This window comes from Saccopteryx leptura, chromosome 5 (assembly GCF_036850995.1).
Source record: "Saccopteryx leptura isolate mSacLep1 chromosome 5, mSacLep1_pri_phased_curated, whole genome shotgun sequence".
Classification (NCBI taxonomy): domain Eukaryota; kingdom Metazoa; phylum Chordata; class Mammalia; order Chiroptera; family Emballonuridae; genus Saccopteryx; species Saccopteryx leptura.
In genome coordinates, this window is record NC_089507.1 from 143,044,735 (window position 1) to 143,057,824 (window position 13,090).

A 13,090-nucleotide genomic window follows, 5' to 3' on the forward strand; every position below is an offset into this window, starting at 1 on the left:
GGAGGGGAGCAGGCAGCCAGTCCCACTGGTGGCCCCTCTTCTGAGACCCTCGTCTGTGACAGGGCACCACTCCCAGCCATTGTTAGGGGACTGTGTACCTGGTGCCTGACCCAGCTCTGGGTGCTGCCACGTGGTGGACACTAGGGGCACTTCCTGCCTCTGGGACGCTGGGGGACGCCTGGTCCCCAGGCAAGGCCCTCCTGGTGGATGCCCGGAGTCCCGGGGAGCCCGCTCATGGGCAGCAGCTGAACTGAAGGTTTGCTCCCATAGCTCAGCACTGGGTTCAGCCTGCCTAATGGCTCAGGTAGTGAATTTCCCGAGAAGGTGAGAATGTGGAGGCACCTTAGGCAGGAGCAGGAAAGGTCTCTGCAGCCAATAAGCAGAACAGAAGTTTTCTTGCTGTGGGCAGAGGCCACAGAAGGCCCCGGAGCCTCGGAGGACACAGCGCTGGCCGGCCCATTTCTGGTGGGACACCCTTGTCCACAGCCAGGAAGGAAGGGGGTACCCGCACAGGCCCCTGGACGCCCGATGTAGCCTAAGGCTCACAACCAGGACACACAGACAAGCAGGAACAACGGCTCTCATCTCCAAATAAAGACCATTTGCGTGGGAAAGCAGATGTTTAATCTGGCACAATTAAATATATTTATATCTCTCACACTGAACGGTTCCTTTTGAACCACAGGAAGTTAGAAGTTACAAGTCAGTATATGCTTCTTATATTCAGATAAATTAGTTTCTATTAATTATTTAGATTCCAGATAAAGAGAAACAACTTTGGGGGAAATTGCAGCTATATTACAGCAGGCAGACAGGACAATACCATTTAGGACACAAACAATGTTTTGGCATCTTTCTCTCCATTCAGCGGGCCACTTTCTTATTTCACGTTTGAGATGTCACATCTATTTAGGATGAAGATAATGGTATGCAGGAGTGAAGGGGATGGATGTCCCCTTTGTACCCAACCCTAAAATGAAACCTACAGGGTACAGAGCTGCCGCCTTAGATGTGATCACTCTGAATTTAATGGAATGAATTCTGTTTACGGGGTGGGGTGTGGCCAGTCAGATGTTCACATAATTTTGGCAAATCCTAACCACTTCTAGCTGCTTGTGTCTGCGTGATGTCAGACAAGTGGCCAACCTGTGACCAAGGTCTGGGCCGGGAGAGGCCCTGGGCCGTCTCATCTCACCCCCACTTCTTCCCAGTTGCTGTGATCTCACAGAGAGAAGCGTGGGTGTCCCTGCACTTTCTGTTCCCAGGAGTGGGTGAAAGTATCTGTGGTCTTCTCTGGATGCCAGCATGGCCCCGACATCCCCGAGAAGGACCACCAGTGCCCGACGAGACTGTGAGCTGTTTGGGAACCCCATGGAGCATTCTACATCCGAATCGGTCCCCTTGGGTTTTGGATTTCCCACAGGAAAACGTTCATCTGTTTTTACAACGTGCACATCCGTTTGGACAGTTAAGAAACTGTCCCGAGGTCAGGGTTCACCTACAACCTTGCCAAGGTGACTTGTCATCGTCACCTGTGGTGAGAAAGCGTTTGCCCCAGGGATCCCCTGCCTACCATGGGGGGGGGTGTAGAGGGTGCTGGGCTGTCAGGACTGCTCAGGGGAGGGTGTCAGCAGCCCACAGAGGAGCAGAATGGACATGCTGTGACAATTTTCTTATTTGTTCCAAAGCTGCAGAATGTCAGCAGTTTTGTCCAGGTAAGTTGTGGAGAAGCCAGTGGTCCCCCCGGGGACGAACCATGTGGCACCTGTGTGTCTGCACCTGGCAGCCACCTCTGGGCCATCCTGCACAGCGATTGGCTCCAGGCGGGTGCAGGTGGCAAGCCAATTCCCAGGACCGCACAGGCGCAGGGTGACGCGTGAGCACAGTACTGTTGGCAGCTGAGCATGTGGACTGAGCTTTGAGGAGAGTTAAATTCTTTTCCATACAGTGAGAACAGATAGACTGGCTGCCCTCCCGGAACTGGACGTTTCCACACACCTGTCTCTTACTATCCAGTGGAGCAGAAATGCACATGTTAACTGCTGGCTGTGGTGGCTGCAGCCGTTCTGGGACGCTATCACTAGGCATCTACACTGAAGACACAAAACTGATACACGATCCCGACCAGGTTCCCGGGCTAGGGCCTACGTCACTGGGGCAGGGCCTTGAGGATGGCATTCACCTCCTCGGCCACCGCTGTCAGCGCAAACTCGAACTGCTCCTGTGGGACAAAGAGGGAGAAAGGAGTGACATCACAGGAGGACATCGCTCAGAAAATGACAGGCTGGCAGCCAATTTCTGTGGACAGGAGAGGACAGGGACGCTCCCGAAACTTCTGGTGGGGTTATGTCTCATGGACATATTTGTCGGAGAGAAGCTGCCAACAGAAATGGAGCAGCAGAATGCTGGTGGGACAGGGGCTGGCTGGGTCCTATGAGGGGGACAGTGGAGGAGGAGGCCAGACGGCCAGGGAGGGCGGAAGTGGCCTGGAGGGTCATACTGAGGGCTGCAGGTGGATCCTACCCTCAGACATTTAAAAGGAGAAATGTCTCTGCTTTGGAATCAGCTGGTTGTCCAACCCTTGAGCCCTTCACCTGCACCGTGACAACATGAGCTGTACGGGCGGGCTGAGAGCTCACTTCCTGTCCTCGTCTGAGTTCTCTAACCGTCAGAAAGAGAGGCCGAGAAACCGCTCACACGTGTGGGAGAACAGGAAGCCCCCAGGAAGCAGAGAGCTTGCCTTGGGTCCCAGGACCGTCCCCGCCAAGCACAGTCCACGGGCATTTTGTCAGTTTGGTGTCACAGGAGCTTATTTGTAACAAAGTCAAGTACACAGGTAATGCTGCAAGGGCATCTTTTAAAGACTTGGGTTTTTCTGTGTGAGACCAAGAGCTCCAAGTGACAGGACCACAGTGAGAAAGAGAAGACTGTACTTTACAGCTTGGGCACTTATGCGAGGCAGGTGTGTGGGGCTTTGCTGGACAGAGGTATTTCTGGGACGCTACCGGCCACTCTATTCACCTCATGTCTCGTTTGGTTCACCCAAGGCCAGCAGTGGCCTTGTCTCTGACCAGACGTCACACACTCGGACTGTTCAGTGAGCGCGCACATGAGCTATGCAGGGGAGCTCGGGCCGAGGACACCCTGGGGGACATTCTGATGATCCCGTCCTGATGACCACACAGCAGAGCTGAGGTTGTGGGAACAGGAAACATGGGAGACTGGCTGGAATCCAGAACGTTCCCCTGCAGGGGTGCTGGGATCACCACTGACCTTTCTATAAAAGCATAGTTTCGCCTGACCGGGCGGTGGCGCAGTGGATAGAGAATCGGACTGGGATGCAGAGGACCCAGGTTCGAGACCCCGAGGTTGCCAGCTTGAGCGCGGGCTCATCTGGTTTGAGCAAAAAGCCCCCTAGCTTGAACCCAAGGTCGCTGGCTCCAGCAAGGGGTTACTCGGTCTGCTGAAGGCCCGCAGTCAAGGCACATATGAGAAAGCAATCAATGAACAACTAAGGTGTTGCAATGCGCAATGAAAAACTTATGATTGATGCTTCTCATCTCTCTCCGTTTCTGTCTGTCTGTCCCTGTCTATCCTTCTCTCTGACTCACTCACTCTCTGTCTCTGTAAAAATAAAAAATAAAAAGTTAAAAAAAAAAGCATAGTTTCTCCCCTGACCCTAAATCTGGGGAATGGACAGTTCTGGCCCATGAGACCAGACTGCATCATCATGTTGCCCAGTGGAGGTACAGGAATCAACAGTGACCCTTCCAAGAAGGGGCCCGGCATGGTGGGGGGGCACTGCTCAGGCCCTGCAGTCCCCGGGGGTTGGGCGGTACCTTTGTCTGGACCATGCCTGGTCGCTGGTCCCTCAGGTGCTCCAGGGTGGCGGCAATATCGATCTCCTTAGCTCCTGCAACAGACAAATTGGGCCAAGTTCAGACACACAGTAATCTGCAAGGCGGTCTCCCTTGTGCTGGAGAGCCCGTTGGGCTAAGAGGCCCCATTCACATGACTGTGCTCAGCCCCCAGGGGACCTGCTAGGCAGCTGGGCCCAGTGTTCACAGGAAGAGGAGGCAGGAAGCTTCCATGACCAGTGATTCTCAGACGCCGGCGTCAGAACCTACCAACAGGAAGCCACTGCCACCAGAAAATAAACTCGTGTTTTGAGGATTTCAAAGAATATAGGCTATAAATTAGATTGCATAGGTTAATGTAGATTAACATAGAGAAATAAGAAATTAGACTCATTGTATTCATCTTAATATTGGCTTTTATGTGTAGTTTATTCGGAAAGACTAGTCTGTAGGATGAAACCAGCCCTGAAGTCTCATGTGCCCTCTGGTCAGTCACAGGGAAGCACATGGAGTCATTTCTTAGAGCTGTGGTGGGGACAGTGGGGTGGGGGCTGTGACTGTCACCATGGGGACCGCAACCTCCCTTCGGGCCAGTTCTCAGGGGGGCAGCGGCCTATGGTCGCTCCCTGGGCTGCATGTGATCCTTGGAGGAGATGCTATGAATAAAGTCTCCCACTTACTTTATTAGTGAGATGTCCTTGGACTCTTGTTTGTGAGGGGCATGAGAAGGAAGGAGGAAGGCTAATTAGGTTTTCTCATGATGAGGCATTTAAAATATCAAAGGATGTGGGGATGGTAGTTCAGAGTTTTTCTTAGCCCCAAACCAAAACCGAACAGCAAAGGAGGTCACACAGCAGTAACACTGGCCAAGTAATGGGTTTATTAAGCAGCATCAATTGTCTGAGGTGGACAGCTGTGTCCTTGCATGCTGGATTTAGAATAATTAGTTATCTGAAGCATGTGTGGACAGAAGCTTTAAGAGGTCACACCCGTGATCTTTTTCTAAGCGAGGGAGAGTCACGGGGAAAGGGCCTCTGGCGTGGGCTCTGGGTTCTGTTCATGACTCATGGTTACAAATCAGCATCCGTAAAACAGATCGTCGAGGTTGGGGGACGTGCCTGGTCACTTGTAACGGGCTTTGCTGGAGGTACCAAGGTATGTTTAAACCCTCCTGTGTCTGGGCTACGCCCTCAGAGCACTTGGAATGGAGTCTCTCTTTAAGAATTCTATCTTGCCATCGGCTGTTAAGTTCCCGGAGCAGTGACTGGGTGTACACCCAAGTCACGAAGCACACACCTAGCTGAGGAATTGCAACAGATATGGAGGGAGCTCTCTGGGAAGGCCAGACAGGGGACAGGTGTGAGCCGTGGAGGGGCTTCTGGTATTTGCTATTGGAGAAGCTTCATGATTCTTCAGACACTGGAGAAATGTAGGTGCTCGTGGTCACCTGTGTGGTCAGGTTTAAGGTGGTGCTCCCGTGATGTGCCGTGGAGGCCCAGGTGCTGGAGAGAGGCCTCCACCGCGCTGGGAAGAGTGTGTGTCGACTCTGATGCCTCCCCTGGGCCAGTGGCTTCCTTTCCCTGACCCCTGGAAGATGCATCGTCACGCTGCCAAGAGACCGGTGAGTGTGAACAACGGGGCCCTACCCTGGGGTCCCATCCAGGCTCTTCTCCATGAGTATTAATCGTTGTCACTGTTACTTCCTCATCCACGCAGGGCTCATGGGTCCCCACGTTTCCATCGGGGTTAAATACGTCTTTACAACCACAGCTGTTTTTTGACTCTAGGTAGAAAGTATTAACCATTAAACCACAAAAATGAAAAGAAGGTTAGTATTAACTCTATTTTTCTCATTGAAAGGATCAACTTGAAGTGAAAGGAAACCCAGCTCTCTTTCCCGGGTTTGCTCGGGTCCCCCTGGGAGAGCGCTCGCTGGTCAAGTGTGTCGCGAGGGCTCCCTGCTTGTGTCAGCTTGGCCTCCTTCCGGTGCCAGTGGTGGTCACAGCCTGGGCTCGCTGTCCGGGAGGCCACCCTTGTCCCTCCACAATCTTGTGCTCAAATGTAACTTCATACATGCAGATGCATTTGTGACGGTTTTCACCCAGCAGGCTCTGCAAGCTGCAGGGCTCCTATGTAGTCTTTCCTCTTTGAAGTAAGAGAGACACATGTGTGTCATGTGTGCAGGACAGAGAGGCCTCGATGTCCCACAGGGAAGCTCACCCAGGTCTCCCCTGGAAAAGCGTAGCTGGTGCTCTGCTCTGACTAAACATGCATCAGGGAACAAAGGTGACGGTGACGAATCCAGATGGCACACGTGGAAGAGCTCATGTCTCCTCAGGAACAGCCCTGGTGCTTGACATGTGGTCCTTGGGCCTGAGGAACTGATTTCTACATTCTTTTTAGTAGCTCTGTGAGGCCAGTGGCTACTGAACAGAGCAGCTTTGGAGGAGCGTGGGGTTTAAAATGACCAGCAAACCACAGGACATCATTTAAGAGGGGTACTCTGACATCGTTACGGACAGCAGACGATGAGTCTGAGGTCCGAGTGTGGTGGTGGGTGGAGTCGCTCCGCTGCTCTGCACCACCACTTGATAAGCTCTCAGTTCCCAAGGCTGGTCCCCATCTGCTGCTTTGACCTGCTAGGAGAAGTTAGCATCTGACCTTGGCTGGGTGGGTCAGTAGCTTAGAGCATTGTCCTGATACGCCAAGGTTGTGGGTTCCATCCCAGGTCAGGGCACATTCGGGAATCAACCAATGGATGCATAAGTAATGGAACGAATCATTGTTTCTCTAAATTTTTTTCTTTAAGAAAAGTTAACATCTAAGAAAACATGGAGGATTCTCTTCACAACACTGGGTTTGGAAAAAATTCTTTGGGCGCAACACTAAAAGTACAGGAAACCAAAGGAAAAACAGACACACTGCGACTCATTGAAGTCCAGTGCTTTTGTACATTAAAGGACACTAGCAAGAGCGTGATCTGCAAATCACAGTATGATGGAAAATTAATATACAGAATAGATAAATAACTCCTACAACTCAACAAGAGCAAAAAACAGCCTCATTAAAAAATAAGTCAAGGACTTGAAGAGACATTGGTCCCCTGATGGCCAGCAAGCACACGAGGAGACACTCAGCATTGTTCGTCCTTAGGGAATGAGATAAAAACACAGCGAGCTCAGCCCGGTCCAGTTGGCTCAGCGGTAGAACATTGGCCAGGTGTGTGGAAGTCCTGGGTTCGATTCCCGGCCAGGGCACACAGGAGAAGTGCCCATCTGCTTCTCCACCCCTCCCCCTCTCCTTTCTCTCTGTCTCTTTCTTCCCCTCCTGCAGCCAAGGCTTCATTGGAGCAAAGTTGGCCTGGATGCTGAGGATGGCTCTGTGGCCTCCACCTCAGGCACTAGAATGGCTCCAGTTGCAATGGAGCACCACCCCAGATGGGCAGAGCATTACCCCCTGGTGGGCATGCTGAGTAGATCCCAGTTGGGCGCATGTGGAAGTCTCTCTGCCTCCCCGCTTCTCACTTCGGGAAAATACAAAAAAAAACCCTAAAACAAAACATAGCGAAGTCCCACTTCCCACGTGTCAGGATGGATGCTATATAAAAAAACAAAATAGTGAACATTGAAGAGGACCTGGAGAAACCAGGACCTCCCTGCACTGTTGGAGGGAATGAAAAGTGGCAAAAGAGTATGGCATATTCTCAGAAAGTTAAGCATGGAATGACCACACGACCCTGTGACTCCACTTCCGGGTCTTCATGCAAACAGGAGAGAAAGCAGAAACCCGGAGAGGTGTTTGCACAGCCGGGTCATTGCAGCGGCCAAAGGCGGAATTGGCTCCAGTGTCCAGAGACAGGTGGACAGATGAACAACATGTGGCCCCTCCACACGTTGGAATGTGACTCAGCCTTAAGAACATTCTGTCACGGGCAACAGTGTGGACGAGCCTTGAGGACACTATGCTGAGTGGACGAAGCCAGGCACCCGGGACAAAGGCCACCTGATCCCACTCAGATGAGGGACCTCCCTCGGCAGTTACAGAGACAGGATGGGCATGGAGGCTAGCACCCCTCCTACAAGGAGAGGCCCACGTTGTGTGACCTGATCGGGCAGACAGGTCAGGTTGCTGAGGTGGGAATAGGCAGGACAGATGGTTGTGCGGCCCCCATACCCACTCAGGTCCCAGGGGCAGCATAGCCCCAGCAACCTGAGCTTAAAAGGCAGCCCCGCCCACCTGCTGATGATGCCTGGGGTGATTTACAGGTGACTCATGGGTAACTCACATCATGAAGTGACATTCCAGTCCCAACAAAAGAAACTGCTACCCCCAGGCACACTTGGGCTTCTGGTGCCAATGGCAGCTGGGGGGATGGCCCTGGGCAGTGCCACCTGGGATGACCCAGAAAAATCATCTTTGGGAAGCTCCACTGTGCCTTTAAAAAAAAAACTGTGTTGCAAAAGAACAAAGCAAAACCTGCATCAAGAGACTACACAGATAAAAAAGTGAAACAGATTTTAAAGCACAACCTTGGAAAACAACCTGGCTGCAAAAAAACTGATCGCTACATTTGAGCTAATGTTTTCCACAAGGGAGGCATATGCTACCTAAACACCCATTCTGATGCAAAAGATTGCGAGTTAGAAATGCACTTGCAGCCAAGTAAAGACGTGCTGAAGGCTGGATGCAGACTCCCCAGCCACAAACCCTGGCGCCCAGAGCCCCTCTTCCTGGATTCTGAGCTGCACCCTCCTCCGCTTGCTAGTACACGAGGTGGTGCGAGGACTTCAATTATTCCTAGTTTATTTCTCAAAGGCCCCTGAAGTCCTGCCAAAGTAGCGCCTTAATCCCAGAAGACCACGTGAATGAGGGGCCGTCCCTGTCCCTGCCACGGCCCAGCTGCGGCTCTGCAGTTGAGATGCAGGGCCCGGACACGGGGCGCGGCAAGGAAGGCTTTGCAAAGGCATTCTTTGGGTCGCACACAATTCATTCCTTTTAAGAAAAGGAAACAGGAAGAAAGGTTTCGTGTCCAGGCTTGGGGCCTTTGATCATTTGATGAACACAGGCCTGTGGCCAGCGGGCCTCCAGCTTCTCAGGCCAGACAAAGGCGCAGGCAGAGCGGCCAGCCGAGGCTGCACCAGAACAAAACCCCCCACAGCCGCTCAGTGTGGCGGCCTGGGAAAGGCCCCCTCACCGTGGAGGGGCCGCCTGCCCTTTGATCTCCCCCAAGACCGTGGCTGCAGGGTCAGGGGATTTGACACCGCAGGCCCGGGCAGAAGGGAGAATGTCAGGAATAGAAGCAGCCCAGGAACTGCCCTCTTGGGCCAGTTCTGCGAGGCTGGGCTGGCTAGCATTGTGGGGTGCCGGCCACACTTGCAGTGGAATGACAGTGCAGGGACCTGAGCCAGCAAACCCATGCTGCTGTGAGCATAGAGGTCAGCCCCGCCCCGGGTGCCTCTTCGTGCAGCAGGCCTGCGCCCCGATTGCCCAGGTCCTGTCCCACCTGCGGGCAAATGCCAAGGAGGACTCACAAACACTGAGACCATTGCCTGCTTCCCTCGGACGTCCGAGCCAGGTTCTGTGTGACGTAAGCATGTGCCCTGAGGGTTCCCGTGTCCCGCTCCGACACATAGGCAGCATCCCCAAAGCAATACTGTGTGCGAGGCTGACGGGGAGTGGGTGACAGAGAGGAAACAAATTCCATCGAGAGCTCTGAGCCCCGAGCCTGCCAATTCCCAGTGAGCAGATGTGTTTATGACACAGTGGCTGTAATGTACAGGGACCACATGCCCTTCCCACTGCAGAGTCAGAAGTATGTTGTGATCTAAAAATAGAAAAGGCTGTTAAGAGTGGGATCAGAGCGTTTGCATCCCTGTTGGCGGTTTCTCTGCTGATCGCCAGCACCGAGCTGATGCAGGGGCCTGAGTAACACCTGCTGGTGAAGAACAGATCTCACCCTCGCCACCAGTGGCTGGGGCCACGGAAGCTCGGACACCCGGCGGGAAGGCAGACGCTGGGCAGGGCTCCAGTGGCTGGTTTACAGCGCTGGGAAGCCTAATCAAGCTCTCCAGCCCTTACATTTAAAACAACAGGCTACGGTTTTATCTCCACACTTCTGTATCTTTGGGCCAAAGATGTGTTCTATTTACTTTTTTTTTTTTTGTATTTTTCTGAAGTGAGAAGCGGGGAGGCAGAGAGACAGACTCCCGCGTACACCCGACCTGAATCCACCCGGCATGCCCACCAGGGAGCGATGCTCTGCCCATCTGGGCTGTTGCTCCATTGCAACTGGAGCCATTCTAGCGCCTGAGGTGGAGGCCATGGAGCCATCCTTGGCCCCCCGGGCCAACTTTGCTCCAATGTAGCCTTGGTTGTAGGAGGGGAAAAGAGAGACAGAGGAAGGAGAAGGGGGAGGAGTGGAGAAGCAGATGGGCGCTTCTCCTGTGTGCCCTGCCCAGGAATTGAACCCAGGACTTCCACACACCTGGCCGACGCTCTACTGCTGAGCCAACTGGCCAAGGCCTCTATTTACTTTGTAACCAGAAACAATGCAGTAGGAAAATGCCTATTTTAGAGTTGTGTGAAAATGTGCAGACACTCATTTCTGTGGCCAGACCTGGGCAAGGGGCGCAGAAGGAGATGTTCTGGAACAGGGGGACTCCACAGATGAACGTGTGTGTGTGCGTGCGTGTGCAGCTTGTCTGGAGACAGTCGTCCACCCCTGCTGGGTCCTCAGTCTCTGTGCTAACTAAGGCTTGGGGGTGTCGGAGAGACATGTTGGAAGGCACCTTTCCTACTGTGATGATGGCGCCTGGTCCCTGAGGAGACGCCATGGAGACCTCAGCACATGCCTCACAGAGGTGGGAATGGATGTGCAGAACGTCAGGGGGTAAGAGATGAGGTGTTTAGGTGTGCCGACCTAGAGGTCTTTGGGGACTCTAGAGCGTTCCTGCAAACATGGTTCACAGAGGGAGGCTGCTGCAGCACCCGGAGGCCTGAGGCCGCGCGGGTCCCAGTGTGACACTCTGGTGTCCAGCGAGCGCCCAGCCCAGACCCCACACGTGCAAACGCTGGGTACAGGGGAGGAGGCACAGGGCCCACCGTGCTCGCTGCAAACAGCTTTCACACGACTCAGAGGAAGGACAACGCAGCTAATTTCTCCAAGGCCTTTGTGAGCACGGTGCCAGGTTGCCATAGCAACATCATCCCGGCTCCCGGCCGCAGCGAGGCTGCGCTGAGTCTCACCTTTGGCCATCTTGTTGAGAACCATGTCGATCAGGACGTAGGTACCACTCCTGCCCGCGCCGTCGCTGTCAACAGAAGGACAGAGGTGAAAGCGCTGCCCACGCACCACCCCCGTCAGCCAAGCCCATGACCTGCTGCCTCCTGTGTGTGGGCGGGGCTTGCGCACCAACAATCAGAGAGGGGGTGTCAGGGGGGAAGGGGGGCAGGAAGAGGAGGAGGAGGAAGAGGAGGAGGAGGAAGTGGAGGAGGAGGAAGAGGAGGAGGAGGAGGAAGTGGAGGAGGAGGAAGAGGAGGAGGAGGAAGTGGAGGAGGAGGAGGAAGTGGAGGAGGAGGAGGAAGTGGAGGAGGAGGAAGTGGAGGCAGAGGAGGAAGAGGAGGAGGAGGAAGAGGAGGAGGAGGAAGTGGAGGAGGAGGAAGAGGAGGAGGAGGAAGAGGAGGAGGAGGAAGTGGAGGAGGAGGAGGAGGAGGAGGAAGTGGAGGAGGAGGAGGAAGAGGAGGAGGAAGAGGAGGAGGAAGAGGAGGAGGAAGTGGAGGCAGAGGAGGAAATGGAGGAGGAGGAAGAGGAGGAGGAGGAAGAGGAGGAGCAGGAGGAGGAGGAGAAAGTAGAGGAGCAGGGGAAAATGGAGGAGAAGTGGAGGAGGAGCAGGAGGAAGTGGAGGGGCAAGAGGAGGAGGAGGATGTGGAAGAAGCAGAACGGGGGGGGGAGGGAGGGATCAGGAGAGCTCTGCGCCCCAGCAGTGGTGTGCATTAGCCCACATGCCTGCATAGATTTGTTCCTTTCTTCCCGCAGGCCCCTCTTTGACCAGAGATGTGGGACATTTTGTCATAAAGAAATGTCTGTCTGTTTCAGAGCTGACAGCACCTGTGTCTCCACAGCACCTCCGGTGGCACACGGGTGCCCTGCTCTCAATGGAGGGCGCACACGCTCTAGTTATTAGTCAGTATCCCGTCTTCCCCTCTGCCTTGGCTGTAATTCGGATAGTCACCATCTGGACCAGAGTCGCGAACATGTTTTGAATTGTGCCCCAGCAACAGCACAAGAGAGAAAATGAGGTTCCTTCCCTGAGGGCAGGCAGCTCCGGCATTACCCTTTCTCATTAGCACGTGTGAGACCATTTCGTCTCCACATGCTGTGTTAAGGGTTGTGCGCTGTACTTAGCGGGGCTGGTCTCCCTTGTGAGCAGCTTCCAATGGAGGGTTTTACGTTTATATTCCTGGAAGAAGCAACTGTAACTTTAAGGAAAAAATACATATTTCCCTGCGAGACTTGAGGAATTATGTGACTAAACAAGAGACGACACGACCTCAGTCTCGGGCCTGTGTGGTGGCTGGTGACCCTGAGAAGCCATGGTGAGCCTGCAGATCAATCTTTAATGTCAGGACCCACTGTATTTGGCTTTAATATGTTTCCTTAAACAAATGGCTGAAAAGGCTGCAGCTGGGAGGGTGGTCTTCCACACTGCCCTTCCTGCAATCCACCTGCCTGCGTGGCTGCGGAGACACCGCAGACCCATCCCCTCTAGTCCTCCCACGGGACCAGTATACTTCCTGTCGCTGGTCTGCTCACTGCTCTTCTATGCAAACTTCTCTTCCATGAGTATTTTGAGATCGCCACAAAACCTTCCAACTAACTGCTGACTGTCTTGGGGCATTTGTGGGTAAAAACGGTCCGTTCTAGTCTTGGAGGAAACCAAATTGTCTCCATTCTCTTCCTGTTCTCATAACCAACACAGAAACACCCAGACACAGACACACTCACACAGACATACTCACACACACACACACACACACGCACACACACCTTGACTAAACCAACAGGCCTGGTGTTTGATGTTTGGAGACGTGTCTCCCAGGTAGAGAGGAACATTCTATAGGACGGCCCTAGAAAACAGATGTGATTCTTCACCAAAAACAGATGTTCTCAAGCTTCAAATTGAGTTTTCTGTGAGTGGCTCTGTTCTTCTTGGTGTGACCTTGTGAGCGCATGG

The 13,090-nt window shown here is 53.5% G+C and overlaps 1 protein-coding gene across 2 annotated transcripts in view; it reads right to left on the reverse strand.

Moving 5' to 3' along the window:
- Window positions 1-607: 607 nt before the first annotated feature.
- Window positions 608-13,090, reverse strand: part of PTPRN2 (protein tyrosine phosphatase receptor type N2) — a 477,946-nt gene continuing 465,463 nt past the window's right edge. For both annotated transcript variants that reach the window (XM_066385718.1, XM_066385717.1), the window contains 3 exons: window positions 11,103-11,167; window positions 3,840-3,913; window positions 608-2,221 (listed from right to left, as the gene is read on the reverse strand). In XM_066385718.1, the coding sequence (XP_066241815.1) occupies window positions 2,150-2,221; window positions 3,840-3,913; window positions 11,103-11,167 (211 nt within the window). In that variant the 3' untranslated portion in view covers window positions 608-2,149. The remainder of the gene's footprint in view (window positions 2,222-3,839; window positions 3,914-11,102; window positions 11,168-13,090) is intronic.